This window comes from Mustela nivalis, assembly GCF_964662115.1.
Source record: "Mustela nivalis genome assembly, chromosome: X".
NCBI lineage: Eukaryota > Metazoa > Chordata > Mammalia > Carnivora > Mustelidae > Mustela > Mustela nivalis.
Window position 1 is genome coordinate 46,184,542 of NC_139040.1, and position 20,212 is coordinate 46,204,753.

The following is a 20,212-nucleotide window of genomic DNA, read 5'->3' on the forward strand; positions in this document are numbered from 1 at the left end:
TAGAGTAGGTGATGGAAGTTTAGGAGTGCAGTGTAAAGCTGAGTCTGAAGAACATGGAAGCTGGTCTGGCAAGGAGAAATGGGCTTCAGCTGGCAGATGTCCCCATGTGGTTTTCTTCTCTACTACAGAGACCAGCTGTCTGATTATTTGGATTAGACTTGAGACTTGAGAACATGTGAAGTATTGAAAATTGGATGATTGGGAATTCACTTGGTGTCAGGAAAGTTTGACTTAGCTGTTCTGTGCTTATTCCAGACTAAGATGCTTATGCTGAAAAGACTCAGCTCTTTTCCAGAGTCATGAATATGTTTTTCATCTTGAAAAATCAAAGCCTCCTCATTTTCAGGGCAGAATTCAGGTGGGAGTAGGAATGGTAAATAGGTCAGATACTTCTACATTGTCTTTTTAAGCCTGACTTCAGGGGACAGTAGCCTACTAAGAGGCTCTAGGGCTGTGGATCTACTCTGGAGTAAATACCTGTGTGAAAAATAGTTCTCTTATTTCCCAGTAGCTGTGGTGGCTCTCCTGGTCTGGTTGCTTTGAAGAAGGAAGAGTGGAAGAAAAAACAGAATAACATGTCAGAGATACTTGACCTCTCTTTTCTGTCTGAGGTGGAGAGGGATTTGATCCTCAGTGTACTACAACGAGATGAGGAGCTCCGGAAAGCAGATGAGAAAAGGATCAGGTAAGAGTTCAGAAAAAGCCAGTTTTATCTGGACCTTTCCTAATACCGCCCATGTGACTTTCAGAGGAGCTTGTGTACAGTTTACAATTCCTCACTGGGTCAGGTTGGGCTCTGAAGTTGTTGCTTCCACAGAACCAATAGTCTTACTGTCTCTACCCCTCAACAACTTTCCATTCCAACCTATGCAGATTGTGAATGCACTTGTGCTTCTCTCTGGGATCTTGGCAGGCGACTGAAGAATGAGCTACTGGAGATAAAAAGGAAAGGGGCCAAGAGGGGCAGTCAACACTATAGTGATCGGACCTGTGCCCGGTGCCAGGAGAGCCTGGGCCGTTTGACTCCCAAGACCAACACTTGTCGGGGTTGTAATCACCTGGTGTGTCGGGACTGCCGCATCCAGGAAAGTAATGGTACCTGGAGGTGCAAGGTGTGCACCAAGGAAATGTGAGTATCACCTATGGAGAGAGAAAAAAGGAAGCCCCAGCTGTGGGGGAGAATTTCCCTCCTTAGCCTTTGTTAGTTGAATGACAGGAGCCATTAAAAAATAAATCATCTGTCACTTTCTTTTATTCTTTCCCAGAGAGCTGAAGAAGGCAACTGGAGACTGGTTTTATGACCAGAAAGTGAATCGCTTTGCTTACCACACAGGCAGTGAGATAATTAGGATGTCCCTACGCCGCAAGCCTACAGGTAGTGGCCCTGTTTGGAAATGTTTTTGTTGTTGTTGTTGTTTTGAGGTGCTTGACTTCAGTGATAGACCACCCGATGTTGAATCCTATTATAGTCTTACTGGTAGTATCTACACTTCATGGGCTCTGTGGGGGAATATAAAGATTATATTGTTATCTCCTCTGCAAGTGTAATATGTTTCCCTTTCCCCCTTGTCACCACCACTCTGCCATGCTTTTGTTTGTCTTGAAGTGAATAAAAGAGAGACACTGGGACAGTCCCTTCTTCCTCAGTCACAGATGGATGATATCTGGCCAGGAAGAAGGATCATTCAGGAGCAACAGAAGGAACCCAGGTAAGAACTAGTAATCATTTACAGAAATGCTACACATCCTTTTAACTTATTTTAATATTATTTTAAACTTGTTTCTATTTATAAAATAATAGCTGTTTATTGACAGGAAAATTTGGAAAGCACAGAAAAGAATAAAGAAAGAGGGGAGAAAAATCCTAATCCTACCACCCACATGTAAACATTAACGTTTTGGCATATTTACTCCGTTCTTTTTTTTTTTTAAAGAAACATTTATTTATTTGAGAAAGAGAGAGAGAGAGAGAGAGAGGGTGTGCATGAGCAGGGAGGAGAGGCAAAGGGAGAAGAAAAAGCAGATGCCACACTGAGCAGGGAGCCCAATATGGGACTCGATCCCAGGACCCTGGGATCATGTCCTGAGTCAAAGGCAGATGCTAAACAAACTGAGCCAACCAGACACCCTTACTCTGTTCTGTTAAGAACAATTTAAAGATGAAAAAAATTACGCGTACTCATTATTAAAAATTTAACCAGTATAGCAAACAAGGAAACAATAAATAAAGCAACAAATCACCCAAATTCCTACTAGCCCAGTATTCACATGTGAAAATTATTTCAGATATCTTTTGTGCATATAGATAGATAAAAGGATGGGTGGGTGGATAGACTGAAAAATTTGTATAATATTGGATCATAATATATACATTGAAAGCACGCTATGTAATTTTACTTGAATTTAATAGACTAAAACAGAAGAAATAAAATTGAAGAATTGCCCATCTTCAACAAATGTTTCTTTACCATAAAAGATACTAGTCATTAATACCCTTCTAAGTTTAAGAAAAAAAAAATAAAAACCATTGAGTAGTTAGTCATTTTTTTTTCCTAGTGTCTTTTTGGTAACACCCTTATTGGGATATAATTCACATACTATACAATTCACCCATTATAGTGTATAATGCAGTGGTTTTTAGTGTGTTCACAGAACCATGCAACCATCAGCTCAACTGATTTTAGAAGTTTTCATCAGGTTAATAAGAAACCCTGTACTCTTTAGCTATCACTCTATCCAACTTGCTTACCCTTCCCCACCCCTAAGCAATCGCTGATCTACTTTCTATCTCTATATATTTGCTTATTCTGGATATTTCACTTAAATGGAATCAAAGAGTATGTGGTCCTTTGTGACTGTGTTCTCTCACTTAACATAATGTATTCAAGGTTCATCCATGTTATAGCATATGTCAGGACTTAATTTCTTTTTATTGCCAAACTATTCTATTATATATTCTAATAATATTCTATTATATGTATATACCACATTTAATTTATCCATTCATCTGTTGATAGACATTTGGGTTGTTTTCACTTTTTGGTTATGATAAGTAATGCAGTTATGAACTTCCATTATGAGTTTTTGTATGGACATAACATTTTCATTTCTTTTAGGTGATACCTAGGAATAGAGTGCTAGGTCAATCATTTAGTCATTTAAAAAAATCTACCTGTTTCAATATTATTAGTGGACTCTCTGCTATGAAAGAGGAGATTAGCTTTCTTCTACCTTCTCCCAATGTTTTCCCCTACTCCCATTTTTTATTACTCAAATACTTTTGCCTTGTCAGCACTTGTAACATTAACATTCTATTATGCTAACATAAATCATCTGTTTTATCTGTCCATTTAGTGTTAGTTCATATTTAAAGGGATTGTATGCTTATAACCAGGCCTTGGACCATGGGTTCTCTATGTTTCTGATTTCTTTCCTCTCATTTATTTCTTGGTTGTTTGCATTTTTTCACTGAGAAGTTCCTTCAAGAAAGGCTTGCAAAAGCTGTATTTATTTTACTTGTTCATGTTAAGAATGTCTGCCTAGTGACTTTATACTTGAGTGATAACTTGGTTGGAGAGTGTATTCTTGGGTCACACTTTCTTTCCCTCAGAATGTTGTAGACATTACTCCATTGTCTTCTGCCACTGAATGTGACTGTGATGAAGTGTAAGGCTGGCTGGCCTTTTGTTTTTCTCCCTTGCAGGTAACTCTGTGTGTGTGTGTTTGCGTGCGTGCACATGCACACAACTCAGTGGTGATCATCCCGCATCATTTCCCCCTAATATGTATCCTAGAAGAGTCCTTTCTTCATTGCTGGAAAACTCTTCTGTATCATATCCTCTGAACTTTTTTTCTATTTCATTAGTTAAGTTTCCCACCTTAGGAACATTGGATTTCTTGTTTCTTTGTCCTCCTTTTCTGTCCTTTCCTTTTACTATCAAATACAAGAGAAAGGAAAGGTAAAAGCAATGAACTGTGATTAATCCAACCCTTTACTCTGTGCTGTTACTTTGATTTTCAAACATTTTCTTTCTTCCCCCTTTCCCCTTTCTTTTTGCTGTATCTGCTATACTTTTAGAATGAATTATCTTGGGGTATCTGGGGTCTCAGTTGGTTAAGTGTCAGACTCTTGGTTTCATCTCAGATCTTGATCTCAGGGTCACGATTTCAGGCTCATAACCTCAGTGTCGAGAGGTCAAGCCCTGCCTTGGGCTTCATGCTCAGTGCAGAGTCTGTTCAAGATTCTTTTCCTCCCTCCCTGCTGCTCCCCACCCCATGCACCTTGCTCTCTCTCTTGCAAATAAGTAAGTAAATAAATAAATATATTTTAAAAAGAGAATGACTTATGTTGATTAGGTTTTAATTTGTTCTTTGCTCTCGATCTTCCTTTCCCCCCTAATTCTATTGTTTTACCATTTTTTCTGTTTGAGCTCTTAGGCTTTATCAAATCTATATTCTTATTAAGTTCCTATATAGTATAAAGCACTCAGAAAAAAGCTATTTATTTTCATAGGATTATATTGTTCTCCAGAATAGTTCTTTGCCTTTATTATGAGTTATTTCTACTTCTCTTTACCCCATGGCATATCTATATATCTGCCAGACTATTTCTTCTCATTTTACTCATGTCTAACCTGGAAAGTTCTGCCTGTATCTTTTATTTGCTCTGATACAGTATGTGAATCCTCCTTGACAGGTTTCTCACTTGAGAAACTTGAGACAGTTTATCTCTTCCTTACCCCAACTGTACTTTTAGAATAGAATATTCCTTTCGATATGCTTCTTTTTTGGAACCAAGGGAAGGGCAAAAGACAGCTTGAGGGTCTTGGGTTTGGGTCTGCTGAAGTTCCCTTAAATGTCCAGGCTCACACAGTCCAGCTCTGGATGATTCATCTAACTCATACCCATGCTCCCCCTGAGATGACATACCTCAGGTGTCATGTCTGCCTCTGTTGGGATCCTCCAGTGGTACCTGGGGCTACAAATCTTGAGAACTTTTATTTTCCTAGACTCATTCCAGGACTGTCTACTCACTCATTTTGTGTGCACATCTCTACATCAGATGGAATTTTGCTGAGCTAAATCTTTCTTCTGTTTTCTTAGCCATGACTTTCTGAACTTCATAACTTGAGGGTTTACTAATTTGGTTGCTACTGGTGAAGTTTTTGGCTTTTCATTTGGATTTTTTCCCCTAACTCTCCCTCAGCCAAAGGGAAATGAGTTAATCACATCTTATATGATTGTTGAAAAGCAATATAGAAATATATAAAACAAGTCTCCAGTAACCTCACTGCTTCTGCCCCAGACTATTATTGTTAGTAGGCAGTACTGGTTTTGGTGTATGGGCTACCAGTGTGTCTAAATGTACAAATGCGGATTGTATTCTTAAATTTTTATTTTTAATTTTTAATTTTTATTTATTTATTTATTTTTAATTTTTTAAAAAAGATTTATTTATTTACTTGAGAGAGAGTGAGAGAGAAAGAGTGAGGGCACAGAGAGAGGCAGAGGGAGAAGCAGACTCCCTGCTGAGTAGGGAGCCCTATATGGGACTTGATCCCAGGACCTTGAGATCATGACCTGAGCTGAAGGCAGACACCCAACTGACTGGGCCACCCAGGCACCTGGATTCTTAAATTTTTAAATTCCTTTTAAAAAAGGATCATACTACATACATATTTAGTGGTAAAAAATGAAAGAGAAAGAATTTTAAAGAATCAATAATACAGATAATCCTCTAGAAAATTGACAAAATATCTGAACAGACATTTTGCTAAAGGCAATATACAGATGTCAAATAAGCACATAAAAAGATGTTCAACATATTTAGTTATTAGGGAAATACAAATTAAAATCATAATAAGATACTACTGTATACCCATTAGACTGGCTAAAATTTAAAAACAGACCATACCAGTTGTTGGTGAGGATGCGTAGAGCAACTGGAATTTTTTCTTTTTTTTTTAAAGATTTTATTTATTTATTTGACAGAGATCACAAGTAGGTAGAGAGACAGGCAGAGAGAGAGAGGGGGAAGCAGGCTCCCCGCTGAGCAGAGAACCCGATGTGGGGCTCGATTCCAGGACCCTGGGATCATGACCCGAGCCTAAGGCAGAGGCTTTAACCCACTGAGCCACCCAGAAATTCTTATATGCTGCTGGTGGGAATGTGCAATAGCACAGCCCCTTTGAAAGCCAGGTTAGCAGTAGTTTAGTTAAATCTGCATTACTTTGCCTCTTCAATTAAGTGGTGTTGGGAAAATTGGAGAGGCACATGCAGAAAAATGAAACTGGACCATTTCCTTATACTACACACAAAAATAGACTTGAAATGGATGAAGGACCTCAATGTGAGAAAGGAATCCATCAAAATCCTTGAGGAAAACACAGGCAGCAACATCTTCGACCTCATCCGCAGCAACTTCTTCCTAGGAACATCGCCAAAGGCAAGGGAAGTAAGGGCAAAAACGAACTATTGGGACTTCGTCAAGATCAAAAGCTTTTACACAGCAAAGGAAACAGTTAAAAAAAAAAACCAAAAGACAACTGACAGAATGGGAGAAGATATTAGCAAATGACATAGCAGATAAAGGGCTAGTATCCAAAATCTATAGTTTATCAAACTCAACACCCAGAGAACAAATAATCCAATCAAGAAATGGGCAGAGGACATGAACAGACATTTCTGCAAAGAAGACATCCAGATGGCCAACAGATACATGAAAAGGTGCTTCATATCACTTGGCATCAGGGAAATACAAATCAAAACCACAATGAGATACCACCTCATGCTGGTCAGAATGGCTAAAATTAACAAGTCAGGAAATGACAGATGCTGGCGAGGATGCGGAGAAAGGGGAACCCTCCTACACTGTTGGTGGGAATGCAAGCTAGTGCAACCACTCTGGAAAACAGCATGAGGATTCCTTAAAAAGTTGAAAATAGAGCTACCCTACGACCCAGCAATCGCACTACTGGGTATTTACCCTAAAGGTAACAAACGTAGTGATCTGAAGGGGCACGTGCACCCGAATGTTTATAGCAGCAATGTCCACAATAGCCAAAGTATGGAAAGAACCTAGATGTCCATCAACAGATGAATGGATAAAGAAGAAGTGGTATATATATACAATGGAATACTATGCAGCGATTAAAAGAAATGAAATCTTGCCATTTGCAATGACCTGGATGGAACTGGAGGGTATTATGCTTAGTGAAATAAGTCAATCGGAGAAAGACAACTATCATATGATCTCCCTGATACGAGGAAGTGGAGATTCAATGTGGGGGGTTTGGGGGATAGGAAAAGAATAAATGAAACAAGATGGGATCGGGAGGGAGACAAAACATAAGAGACTCTTAATCTCACAAAGCAAACTGAGGGTTGCCTGGGGGAGGGGGGTAGGGAGAGGGTGGTGGGGTTATGGACATGGGGGAGGGTATGTGCTATGGTGAGTGCTATGAAGTGTGTAAACCTAGCGATTCACAGACCTGTACCCCTAGGGCTAATAATACATTATATGTTTATAAAATTTTTTTTTAATTTAAAAAATTATATGTGTTATTTTGCGATTCAGCCGTTCCATTCCTCGGTATGTATGTCCATGTGAAGACCTGTATGTGAATGTTCCTGGAAGCTTTGTTTGCAATAGCCAAAATCTGGAAACAACTTAAATGTCTGTTAACAGGTGAAGGGATAAGTTGTGGTTGGTTTATACAGTGGAATACTACTCAGCAATGGAAAGAATAAACTGTTGGTTCAAACAGTGACATGGGTGAACCTCAAAATAATCATGCTGAATGAAAGAAGCCAAACAAAAGAGAGGACATACTATATGATTCTATTTATATAAAATTCCAGAAAACTCAACCCACATTTTAGTGACAGAATGCAGATCAGCACTTTCTGTCTGGGGACAGAGGCAGGGAGAGGGGAAAGGATATGAAGGAGCAAGAGGAAACCTTTGAGAGTGATAGATGAATTCACTCAATTGCTGTGATGGTTTCACAAGTGTATGTATATGTTAAAACTCACCAAATTACACACTTAAGTGCTTGCAGTTTACTTATGTCAGTTATAACTCAAGGTGTAAAAGGAACAATTGTAGAAAAATCTAACATCCACATCTTTCCATGTCCACACCAAGGGTCTCTCTCATTCTTTTTGCTATCTTTATGGTGTTTCATTGTGTGTATGTACTGCGAGTTTATCCACACAGCTTTGGGTGGGTGACTCATCTGTTCTAGGTGACAAGACCCCCTTTTTCCTTTTAGATAAGGCTAAAAAACAGCTTTTATTTCCCAAATCTGGTTAACACATCTGACATCATCGGTCAGAATGTAATTTCTGAAATCCGCTGCTTCTGGCTATCTATGACCTCTTGTCTCATTGGGCCCAGAAGACTTATTTATCCTAAACATGGAAGCAGATTAAATGGCCATAAATGACCTTTGCCATAAAATTATGGAGACTCAGAGGTAATCAAATTCAGCCCTCTTCCTTTTACAGAAAAGAAAGCCAGATAAGTGATTTACCTGTGATCATACAGATAGTTAGAGCCCAGAACTCTCATCTCTTAGTCTATTTTTTACTGCACAGATGTCAATAATTGCATTTTTGCCCTAGGGTTATTTGTATTAGCTCTGGATTAGTACATATTCATCTTTAGGAAAAAATACAAGCAGAAAACACACTCCATGAGCTATTGTTAAACTGCTTCTCTGGAGGAAGAGTTCTGCATTGGGTTCTTTATTCATTGAAGCAAAGGGGGAAAAAAGAACAGTTCCAAAGTAAAAATGAAATCAACTTCCCTGCTGTACCTTGGACTATAAAGCTAAAATATTTCTCAAGAAATGACCACCGTTTTACCTCTTACAGGCCCTAGGATTTCAACCGGGCTGTCTGTTTTCATAAAGCTATTGCAAACATCATGTGATAACTTGGAAAGTTTATTCTTTGCTGCCTAAAACATTATAGATTCTGGTTATTTTGTTCTTTTTTTTTTCTGGGTACTTTGTTCTTTGTTCGTGTATTAGTTCATGCATTTTTAATTTTTATTTTTTAAAAAGATTTTATTTATTTATTTGACAGAGAGAAATCACAAGTAGGCAGAGAGGCAAGCAGGGGTGGGGGAAGCAGTCTCCCTGCTGAGCAGAGAGCCCGATGCGGGGCTCTATCCCAGGACCCTGAGATCATGACCTGAGCTGAAGGCAGTGGCTTAACCCACAGAGCCACCCAGGCGCCCCATAGTTCACTCGTTTTTTAAACAAATGTCTATGAATGCCTGCTATTTGCCAGGCACTGTTTTAGGCCATGGGATACACTGGTAAATACAAGAAAGTCCCTTGCTTGAGAAGCTTAGATTTGGGGATGGGGAGACAAAGACAATATTCAAATGAATGTATCAAATCAGATATTGACAAGTGCTATGGAGAAAATGAAGTGGGCTAAAGGGATAGGGAGTGCCAGGAAAACATGTTGTATACGTGTGCTGTTTTACTTAGGGAAAAGTCTTAATAATATGGTGATATCTGAGCAAAGACATGCAGCAAATAGGGGAGCAAACCCACCTGGGGGAAAAGCATTGTGGGCAGAGAAAGCAGAAAATATAAAAAGAGCCTAAGGTGAGTTTGTATTTGGCGTGTTTGTGTAATCTGGAACCAAGTGAGCAAGGTGGTGAGTGGCAGGACATGAGGACAGCAAGGATGAGAAGCAGATGGGAAGCATCTGGGGGAATGAAAAAGGCTGAGAGGCAGATCATGAAGGACTTTTTTGGCACTCGTAAGGACTCTGTCTTTCACTCTGAGTGACAAGATATATATATATATTTTTTTTTCTATTGTTAAATTGAGGTAAAAATCACATAATGTACCATTCGTCATTTTTGCAATTTTAAGGCACACCATCCAGTGGCTTTTAGTACTTTCAGAATGTGGTGCAACCATCACCATGGTTTAACTTCAGAACATTTTCATCACTATAGAAAGAAACCCTGTACCCATTAAGAAGTTGCTCCCCATTCCTCCAGTCCCCAGTCTGCTTTCTGTCTCTCTGCAGGTTTGCCTACTCTAGGTATTTCATATAAATGGAGTCATATAAAATATGTCTTGCTTTTTTCACCTCGTGTAATGTTTTCAAGTTTCATCCATGTTGTAGTGTGGAACATAACTTTATTTCTTTTTATTGACAGGAATATCTCATTATATGGATATACCACATTTTGTTTATCCATTCCTCCATTGGTAGACATTTAGACTGTTTCTGCCTGTTGGCTATTGTGAATAATGCTAGTCTAAACATTCATGTACAAGTTTTTATGTGGACACATGTTTTCAGTTCTCTTGGGTATATACCTAGAAGTGGAATTGCTGGTTCATATGGTAATTCTATTCTGGAATTGTATTTTATTTTAAAAATTTATTTATTTTAAAGATTTTATTTATTGGGGCGCCTGGGTGGCTCAGTGGTTTAAGCCTCTGCCTTAGGCTCAGGTCATGATCTTAGGGTCCTGGGATCGAGCCCTGCATCGGGCTTTCTGCTCAGCAGGGAGCCTGCTTCCCTTCCTCTCTCTCTGCCTGCCTCTCTGCCTACTTGTGATCTCTGTCAAATAAATAAATAAAATCTTAAAAAAAAAGATTTTATTTATTATTATTATTTTTTGTCAGAGAGCACAAGCGGGGGGGGGGGTGGCAGGCAGAGGGAGAAGCAGGCTCCTTGAAGAGCCCCCAGATTTATATTTTAAAAGCCCCTGGATTTATATTTTGACTATCCTATTGAGGATAGATTGTGTAGGGACAGGGTAAAAGTAGGGAGTTCAGTCAGGAGGCTGTAGTGACCATATCATGACCAGTAGCTAGATGATTGTGGTTTGGACCAAAGTAATGGCAGTGGAGGGGCTAAGAACTGGTCAGATTCTAGACATAATTGAAGGCAGAGCCAACAGTATTTGCCAATAGGTTGGATTTGTACTGTGAGAGAATGAGGGGAGTTAAGGGAAACTGTTAAGATTTTTGAACAAGAAAAATGAAAGGAAGAAGTTGTAATTCGATGAAATTGATGGAAGAACAGGTTTGGGGAGGATTATGACCTTAGTCTTATATTTGCTGTGTCTGAAACATCCAAGTAGGGATGTTAAGTAGGCTGCTGGAAATCCAAGCCTGGTGTTTGAATGAGAGATAAATTTAGGAGTTATTGGTTTATAGAAGATATTTAAAGCCATGAAACTATATGAGATCATTTAGGGATAATTCTAGATAGTGACGAGAAGCAGCCTAAGGAATAGGCCTGAACACAATCAGAAAATTGGAGGTTTAGGAGCTGAACGACTAGCAAATGAACCTGAGAAGGGGACAGCAGCAAGGTCAGAGGACCTGGAGAGTGTTGTGTCCCGGAAGCCAAGTGAAATTAGTTGAGATTCTTGAGGAAGAATGATTTTTTCCTTTTTCTTACTGCTCTCACAAATTCCTTGGGGTCCAGGGATGGTCTCCTTTTTAGCAATGAAGACTGCTGTTTTGAATGTCCAGGGTCATCTGTAAAGCTGAGAAAGAATTCTAGTCTTCTGAATATGGTCTTTGAAACATACTTCTTATTTATGTGTCTACTTTAAGCCCCACTGAGGGGATTCAGTCAACAAATACAGGACTGCCCACTGTAAGGTGGTTTTTCTTGTAGGCATTGGGAACACAGCAGTGAACAAGATATGTGGTTACTGATTTCAGAGAACTTAGTCTAATGGAGGAGAAAAACAGTAAATAAGTCATTTGTTTCAATTATTGGGTAAATTAAATAATTTGTTTAAAAGACATAGATAATTACATATGTGATGACTGCTACTACGAAATCGGGGCCCTTTGGGAGCATATAGGAAGGTTACTAACCCAGACATGCAATGGGGACATAGAGACATCTAGAGGAATTAACATAGAAGGAAAGACCTGAAGAAGGAGTTGATTTAGCCAGGTTAGGAAAATGGTCATCGTGAAAAGAACACCCCAGGCAGAGAAAAGAGTAAAAGGAAGAACTTTGGCATATTCAAGGAACCAAAAGAGCTTAATCATTCTAAAAATAAAGTACAAGGAGGGTGGAGATGGGTCTGGAGAAATGAGCAGGGGGCAAATCCCAAGGGTTGTCTTGCCATGGTGAGGAGTTTGAACTCAATCCCAACAGCAAGGAGGAACTGCTGAACAGTTTTCTAAGTGTACTCAGATATTTATCTTAGATCACTCAGGCTACCAGTATGAATGGGCTGGAAGGAAGCCTGACTCCCAGCAGGAGAGTCCATTTCCTCTACATATTGGTTCTTGGTTTTTATTCTAGTGTGCTGTTTGAAGTGCCCAAGCCAAAAAGCGGAAGGAGTGCGCTGGAGGCCGAGAGTGAGAGTCTGGATAGCTACACAGCTGACTCAGATAGCCTGACAAGGTGAAACCCCTTTGAGTCCCTGTACCTCCACTTATCCCAAGTCTCCATTTTGTTGTCTGGTTCAGGATGCAGGGCTCCTGTAATGTAGCTTCACTGTGGCTGACTTCTGTCCTCAGCAGGTCAAATGAAGTATTTTCTCTGACCTCACCACAAGTCTTGTCAGTAGTACATCCACTGTTGGCTCTGAGCACAGCATTCTAGGGCACACTAATTTCCACAGGCTGCTACATCTTGAAGGAGTCTTCTTGGACCAGTAGCAACTACTCCTGATGTCCCTTAGGAATAGTAGAGTGAGTGTGTTTGTGCAAAGTTGCTTATCTGATTGTCTGCATTCCTTCAAGACAAATCAGATGTGGGTTATTACCTTCTGGATTTGGTTACTACAGTGACCCCAAGTCAGTGGATCTCCTTCCATAGAGCTTCCATAGACAGGGAAGGTAAGGAAGTGATTTTGTTATAACTTCTATATCTACCTCCAGGAGAGACTCTCTGGATAAATCTGGCCTCTTTCCGGAATGGAAGAAGATGTCTGCCCCTGCATCTCAAGTGGAAAAGGTAAGCTTTAGTTACTGGTCAGTTGGGATCAGTTTCTCTCTCTCATCCTCTCTCTCTCTCTCTTCTCGCTTTCTTTCTCCCTTCTCAGGAGCAGTTTACATCAAGAATTCAACGAAACAAATTTCAGTTCAGATTCACTTGGGAGCGCTTAAGGTTTTGGTTAAAACATGAAAAATATGTTTCGTATTACTTTCTAGGATTAAATTAAATTCCTAAGGTTAAGTTAATAGTTCCTTTAACTTTGTATGGTTTAACAAAGATCTGAGCCTTGTTCTTCTTAAGGCTTTTTTCCCTTTCTCTATTCTTCCACCTACCCTACAGTCCTTTTCCATTTCCTTGCCCTTAATCCTTCCTAGGAAACTCAGCCTGGGGGTCAAAACGTGGTATCTATTGATGAGGGTGAAATGATATTTAAGAAGAACACCAGAAAAATTCTCAGGCCTTCAGGTAGGTTTCCCTTTATGGCCTTTGAGATTGAAGTCCTATGTACCTGAATGTGTTCTTGGTATGAAAAAGAGTAGGTCTCTTATTTGGGTTTTTGGTCTTCCATTCAGAATATACTAAATCTGTGATTGATCTTCGCCCGGAAGATGTGGGACATGAAAATGGCTCCTTGGGAGACAGAAGCAAATCTGTCCCAGGCCTCAGTGTAGATATGGTAAGTGCCCTTGTATTGGTCTCTATATGAAACTGTATAAATCTAGAGCTGACCTTAGTACTCAATGCTCTTAGTCAACCTGTTTAATTCTTTAGGAAAAGGCAACATGAATCTTGATTCCTCCAAATGCCTAAAGTAAATCTGGTTGCTGAATTCCTTAAAGAAAAAGATTGTCCTCACTCTCTATCTTCTAATACATTGCTTGATATGTAGTTGGGAGCTCAAATACTTACTTTGATAAAAATGTAAAGGGATGTTTGGATTGGGGCAGTCGAATGGGAAAGAGATATTCTTATCTTGTTCTTTTGAGATTGGAGAAAGATGGTGGGAATATAGTTTTGAAGCCTGAAATGGGAGACCTAAAATAAGGATAATGTGCATGCATGTGCACATGACACCTCAGAGATGAGCAATAATTATGGCTCCCACTCAAGGAAGTTTATTAGTCTTTGAAGTTGTTCTGACTTTATTAACTCTGAATCTATATTTACTGTTCCAGGAAGAGGAAGAGGAAGAAGAAGACATTGACCATCTGGTGAAGCTGCATCGCCAGAAGCTAGCTAGAAGCAGCATGCGAAGCGGTTCCTCCATGGTAAGTTCTATTAGTTCTGTGGCTACAGACATGTTGGGGTACCAAGAATGAAAGAAGTATCTCTCTAGAGCAGAGTCAGGACCTGGGGAAATCATCCTAGTCTCTCTTTCCAGGTGAGTGAGATGCATTTGTCTGTTCATATCCTCAGTTTAGACCATAGTTGCGTAGAGCACAGCTAGGTAACTTTCCTCGGCCTCTGCCCTGGAAATAGTCAGGTAATTAGGCAATTTGGGCTAGAGATGTTCTTGATCATAGGTTTGTGAACAGTAAACCATGACTTCCCTAAAAAGATAAGAGGACTAAAGTGAGCAAGGTAATATTTCTTCATCAGAGTCTACTCCAAATCTCACATTTATGAGCATTGTCATGAGGGAGCCCTGGCAGGGTTAATTGGCATCACGGTATGACTAAAGAGAAGCAATATCAATCAGAATCATGAAGTTAAAGGCACATTTAAGAATTAGGGCCTGGTTCTGTCATAACTATGAAAATTGGTGTTTAGGGGACAGACAGAGAGTCAGAAACTAAGGTGATTGGGGTTTGTTCCTACTCCCACACAGGAATAGAATGGCAGGCTTACAGAGCTGATACCTACCTGAGAGGAAGAAGTCTTTTCACCTCTGGTGGGATTTCCCCCCCAAATCTGACATAATCACTTTTTTATGTAGGTCTTAATAGGGCTAAGGCAGGTAAAAGAAACCTATAGACACAGACACACAGAGAAACACACACACAATGGAATATTACTCAGCCATCAAAAATGAAATTTTGCCATTTGCGACAACATGGATGGAGCTAGAGTGTATTAGGCTGAGTGAAATTAAGTAGCTCACAGAAAGACAAATACCATAGATCTCACTCAGATGTGGAATTTAAGAACAAAACAGATGAACATATGGCAAGAAGGAAAAGGGAAAAAAGGAGAGAGGGAAACAAGCCATAAGGGGCTCTAAAGGATAGAGAACAAACTGAGGGTCAGTGGAGGGAGGTGGGTGGTGGATGGGCTAGATGGTTGATGGGTATTACAGAGGGCACTTGTTGTGATGAGCACTGGGTATTATATGTATGTGATGAATCACTGAATTCTACTCCAGAAACCAATATTGCATTGTATGTTCACTAAAATTTAAATAAAAAAGAAACCCACAGATAATTAAGGTACTTTGTTTTAATTAGTAACTGGCCCCTGCTAGTCAGCATGTTAGCATATATAACATGACCAGAAACATAGTTTCATCTTACCCATACTCCTTGTCTACCTTCTGGGACAGGTGAAAACTAAAAATAAAATTTGTAAAAAGAGGGGAAGAAGAGAAGCTAAGAGCTCAGGTGAGCCATGAACTGATTATTAAGCTTAGCAGTTGCAAACGTGCTATGCACTGTCTCATCCTCTGGGGCTTCTGAAGATTTTGTTTTGTTCAGTGACTATGGCTTTGTTGTAAGGGAAGATGTGAGCAATGTGGGAAGGGCGATTATTTGCCAGACGTCTGTGGGCACTTTATCTGCAGAGTACAATTGGCAGCATGACAAGCATCTATAGTGAAGCTGGCGACTTCGGCAACATCTTTGTGACGGGCAAGATTGCCTTTTCCCTGAAGTATGAGCAGCAAACACAGACTCTGGTCATCCATGTGAAGGAGTGCCACCAGCTGGCCTATGCAGATGAAGCTAAGAAGCACTCTAACCCGTGAGTGCTTCTGGAACCTGACTGATTCTCTGAGAAGAGAGCTTGGACCCTGGCATCTGTGTGGGCACTCTTGAACTGAGGTTATCACTTTCTGGGCAGACGAGGTGTATTTGAGAGTGGCATGGGGAGATGTGGGAAAGGGGCAAGGACTAGGAACATGCTAGAAGTCTAAGAGGGCTTGCTATGGCATTTTAATTTCATGATGGCACCTGTATATGGAGAGCAGAGAAGAATGGGCTTGAGAAAAAACAACAAGTGACTCCATACTCTCCTTAATTTCTAGATATGTGAAGACTTATCTTCTGCCTGACAAGTCCCGCCAAGGAAAAAGAAAAACCAGCATCAAGAGGAACACCATCAATCCACTGTATGATGAGACCCTCAGAGTATGTATCTAGATCCCGAGAGTAGAACATGTTCTGTCTCGTGTACTGAGCCATAGCGATTCCTCTGCTGCAGGGCAAGGCTGGGTGATATGGTTTTCTGTGGCCAAGTGTGTGTCTGAAGATAGACCATGGGCATCTGTTCACATACTAACCCCTCAGAGAAGAGAACAAAAGTGTTCTGACTTTTTTGCATTGTTGTGAAATTGGAGAGTCATGTGACCACAAATCTCATTTTATTTTATTTTTTTAAAGATTTTATTTATTTGAGAAAGAAAGAGAGAGAGAGAGCTCATGAGTGGGAGGAGGGGGCAGAGAGAGAAGCTGGCTCTCCGCTGAGCAGGGAGGCCTGGATGCAGGGGTTTGATCCCAGGACCCTGGGATCATGACCTGAGCTGAAGGCAGATGTTTAACTGACTGAGCCACCCAGCTGCTGCCACAAATCTCCTTTTAAAAAGTCATTTGGGATCAGAAGTTTCTGTGGCAGTCTGTTTTGAAGATTCTGTTGTTCTTGCACCCAGTCAAGGAAAAATTAAGTTTCCAGGTCCTACCATAGGATGTGGAAGATTTTCATGAAATGGAGGGTAAGTGAAGGCTTTGACTGAGGAAACTCAAAGCACTTAGGGACCATAGTAATTTGGCATTCAGGATGTGGTTGCTCAGATTTCGGAATAATCTTTTCTGAGGAATTACCATGAACTAATCATCTTGGGCTTCTTTCTTTTCACAGTATGAGATCCCAGAATCTCTTCTGGCCCAGAGGACTTTGCAGTTCTCAGTTTGGCATCATGGTCGTTTTGGCAGAAACACTTTCCTTGGAGAGGCAGAGGTCCAGATGGATTCCTGGAAGCTTGACAAGAAACTGGATCATTGCCTCCCTTTACACGGAAAGGTAGTCTTCTTTAACAGCTCCTTACACAGGTTGAATCCGAGGTAGCACTGCAGGGACCTCTGCTGCTACCTGTTGGTAGTGTCTTCGAATGAGTTTGACCGTAACTTCAGAGGCACTTGCATGTTCGAAGGTGTTATCTTCTTGTAGGCCAGGCAAAGGATGAAGCCATGGTTTTCCATAGAAAAGTCTTTCATGTGTGTGTCAAGCTTTGCCTCAGAACATTCCAGAGGCTGGGCATATCCTAGCATCCTAACTTGCACCTCTTGTCCAAGCTAACCTTCTGGGTATCTCCTAATCACTTCTTTTCCAATCTCCTCTTTTCACTAAAGAAGTGGAAAGTAAAACAATTCAGGGAGTCCTAATTGTGCTCTTTGTCACTCAAGCCGGGGAAAATTTTATTTTGGTGATGGCACCTCAGGCAGGATTGTAACAATGTCCAAAATTGCGCCTGGGATTTGAGTGCAGGCCAGGATTTGCCAACTAGGTAAGTCACCCCTGTTATAAAATAACTTAGGTAAATCACTTAACTTCTGTGACTCTCAGTTTATTCATCTACAAAATGGAGATCATAATAATATTCCTCTTTTGCAGGCTTGCCCACAAAGGGCCAGGCAATGCCTGGTACCTAATGGGAATTCAGTAGGTTATTATCATTCCGGTTAAGATGAAATTGCTAAAACAGAGTTAGGATTTCTTGATGATCTGGACTGTTTGATGGCAAGGGTTTTCCTTTTTTATTGTTATTTTCAATTAACCAACATATAGCACATCATTAGTTTTTGATGCGTACACTAGCATTTTCAATGCTAAAAATAGGACATGGTGCATAGACTATTTTTGAAAAGAAATATAGGAAACTAGTAGCAGTGTCTGCCTCTGGGAAGAGAGACTGAGGTGAGAGAGCAATTTAGTTTTCTCTGTATGCTTTTTTAGAACGTTTGAACTTTTTACCATGTCTATATATACTGCTTATCTTAAAAATTAAGAATAAGAGGATTTGTGTGCATGTGGTTGGAAATTGCAATGGCATAGAAGTATATAAAAAGAAAAGTACATTCCATTCCCTAGAAAAAAGCACTATTATCAACTACTTGGATATCTTTTTTTTTTTAAGATTTTTATTTATTTATTTGATAGACAGAGAGATCACAAGTAGGCAGAGAGGCAGGCAGAGAGAGAGGGGGAAGCAGGCTCCTCGCTGAGCAGAGAGCCTGATGTGGGGCTCGATCCCAGGACCCTGAGATCATGACCTGAGCTGAAGGCAGAGGCTTAAACCACTGAGCCACCCAGGCACCCCTACTTGGATATCTTTATAGAGATTTTATATTGAGCATCATGAATATGCATGTAGGGGTTTATATTTTTTCTTTTTTATACAACTAGGCTTATATGAACCTCATCATGTACGTATATCTTGATTTTTTCATTTGACAATTCATTATTTATCATGGACATCTTTCTCTGTCATCACTTACATGTCTGTCTCATTTTCATTGCTATATAGTGTTCTTTCATGTGCCTATATTATAAATTGTTGGCTTTTTTTGCTGTTAAAACTATGCTGTACTATATCTTCACCTTCTTATGTGAATGTGATGTAGGAGAAGTTTCTGGTGGTAGAATTGCTGAGTCAGTCATGCAATATTTTGATAGCTACTTCCATAAAAAATATTAACAATGTTAAATCTGCCCCTTTAAATACTAATAAAGACAGGAAAGCAATTACCACCAGTCAATAGCATATTACTGGAAATATAGAATCTCTCTCCTTTTTAAAAACATTTTATTTATTTGAGGAGGAGAGAGAGAGAAAAAAAGAGAGCGAGTATGCATGTGAACACAAGCTGGGGGAGGGGCAAAGGGAGAGGGAGAAGTAGACTCCTTAATGGGCATGGGGCCTGATGAGGCTTGATCCCAGGACCCCAGGATCATGACCTGAGCCGAGGGCAGATGTTTAACTTACTGAACCACCCAGGCACCCCAGAGATGTAGAATTTCTTAAGCATCTCCACGTGACTCATTCTTTCAGGGGCTTATGGTTGATATAATGATACTGGAAATGTCACCCTAAACCATTATGAACTACTGCCAATAAAAGTGTCTTACATCAAAAGAAAAAAAACTGCATTAATATGGAGATATTTGCTCTTTGCAATTATTTTGAGCTAGAATAGAAATATGCTACTGAAAAAACACACCAGTTTCTAGCAAAGGCTAAACCCCAGTTTTAAGAGTCTACTGAAGTTCACAATCTGGAAATGAATAAGTTGTGTAGATATTTATAAACAATAAAAAGTCCACTCTGGCATTACATATCTATTTTAACTTAAAACACTACATTTATTGCCTCTGATCTATCCCCCCCACCCCGCCTAGCAATCCATTTGCTCCCATTCAGCTCCCGTTCTCTTCCTGGCCTCCACCTTCCTATTCTTTTGTATCTCGCCCATACACTAAACTGTGCATCTGGGTGTGTGGTACATTCTTCTAAGCCAGTGGGAATTATGCCTTCCCGGCATTGGTATACTCCATGGTGAGGACCTAGGTGAGAGGAGCCCCAGTGAACACAGGCAGGTGAAGGGCAAGTCTGGTCTGCACCAGCTTATGATCTGGATACCAAAAAGTAAAGAACAGAATCACGCCCAGAGAGCCAATAGAGTGAAGCAGTTCTGGTACCAACAGCCAAAGACAATAGGGCCACTTGCTGCTCATTCCAGATATTCATTCCTTCATTCTTACACTCATTCAGTAAATATTTGTGGAGCACCTACTGTGTGCCAGGTACTTGGCTAAGTGTCAGGCCTACTAGGCCAAGCAAAACTAGGGTGATTCCTGTCCTCCTGCCATTTAGGTTCTAGTGGTAGAGACAGCCGTTCATCAAAAGTAATGTACAGATAAAATTGGAAATTGTGGCATGCTCAAATCTTAGCAGCAGAGTTTCACCTAGCTTTCAAATCTCTGCAAGCTCTCTTTAAAAAAAAACTTTTTATCTTGGAAAGTCATACAAGCAATACATACCATTCTCTTG

General features: G+C 40.1%; 1 protein-coding gene across 8 annotated transcripts in view; it reads left to right on the top strand.

The window, feature by feature from the left end:
* SYTL4 (synaptotagmin like 4) overlaps nucleotides 1–20,212 on the top strand; it is a 64,505-nt gene that overhangs the window by 35,724 nt on the left and 8,569 nt on the right. For 6 of the 8 annotated variants that reach the window (XR_014307070.1, XR_014307071.1, XM_082716874.1 and 3 more), the window contains 12 exons: nucleotides 512–685; nucleotides 914–1,129; nucleotides 1,266–1,375; nucleotides 1,607–1,709; nucleotides 12,316–12,417; nucleotides 12,897–12,972; nucleotides 13,329–13,419; nucleotides 13,527–13,630; nucleotides 14,130–14,222; nucleotides 15,731–15,909; nucleotides 16,193–16,295; nucleotides 17,023–17,184. Coding sequence is in view for 6 of the 8 variants with exons in the window: in XM_082716874.1 (XP_082573000.1) it covers nucleotides 576–685; nucleotides 914–1,129; nucleotides 1,266–1,375; nucleotides 1,607–1,709; nucleotides 12,316–12,417; nucleotides 12,897–12,972; nucleotides 13,329–13,419; nucleotides 13,527–13,630; nucleotides 14,130–14,222; nucleotides 15,731–15,909; nucleotides 16,193–16,295; nucleotides 17,023–17,184 (1,449 nt within the window). In the remaining 2 variants the exon portion in view is untranslated. Of the gene's footprint in view, nucleotides 1–511; nucleotides 686–873; nucleotides 1,130–1,265; nucleotides 1,376–1,606; nucleotides 1,710–12,315; nucleotides 12,418–12,896; nucleotides 12,973–13,328; nucleotides 13,420–13,526; nucleotides 13,631–14,129; nucleotides 14,223–15,730; nucleotides 15,910–16,192; nucleotides 16,296–17,022; nucleotides 17,185–20,212 lie in introns of all 8 variants that reach the window. The other 2 variants (XM_082716877.1, XM_082716878.1) reach the window with 1 other exon arrangement.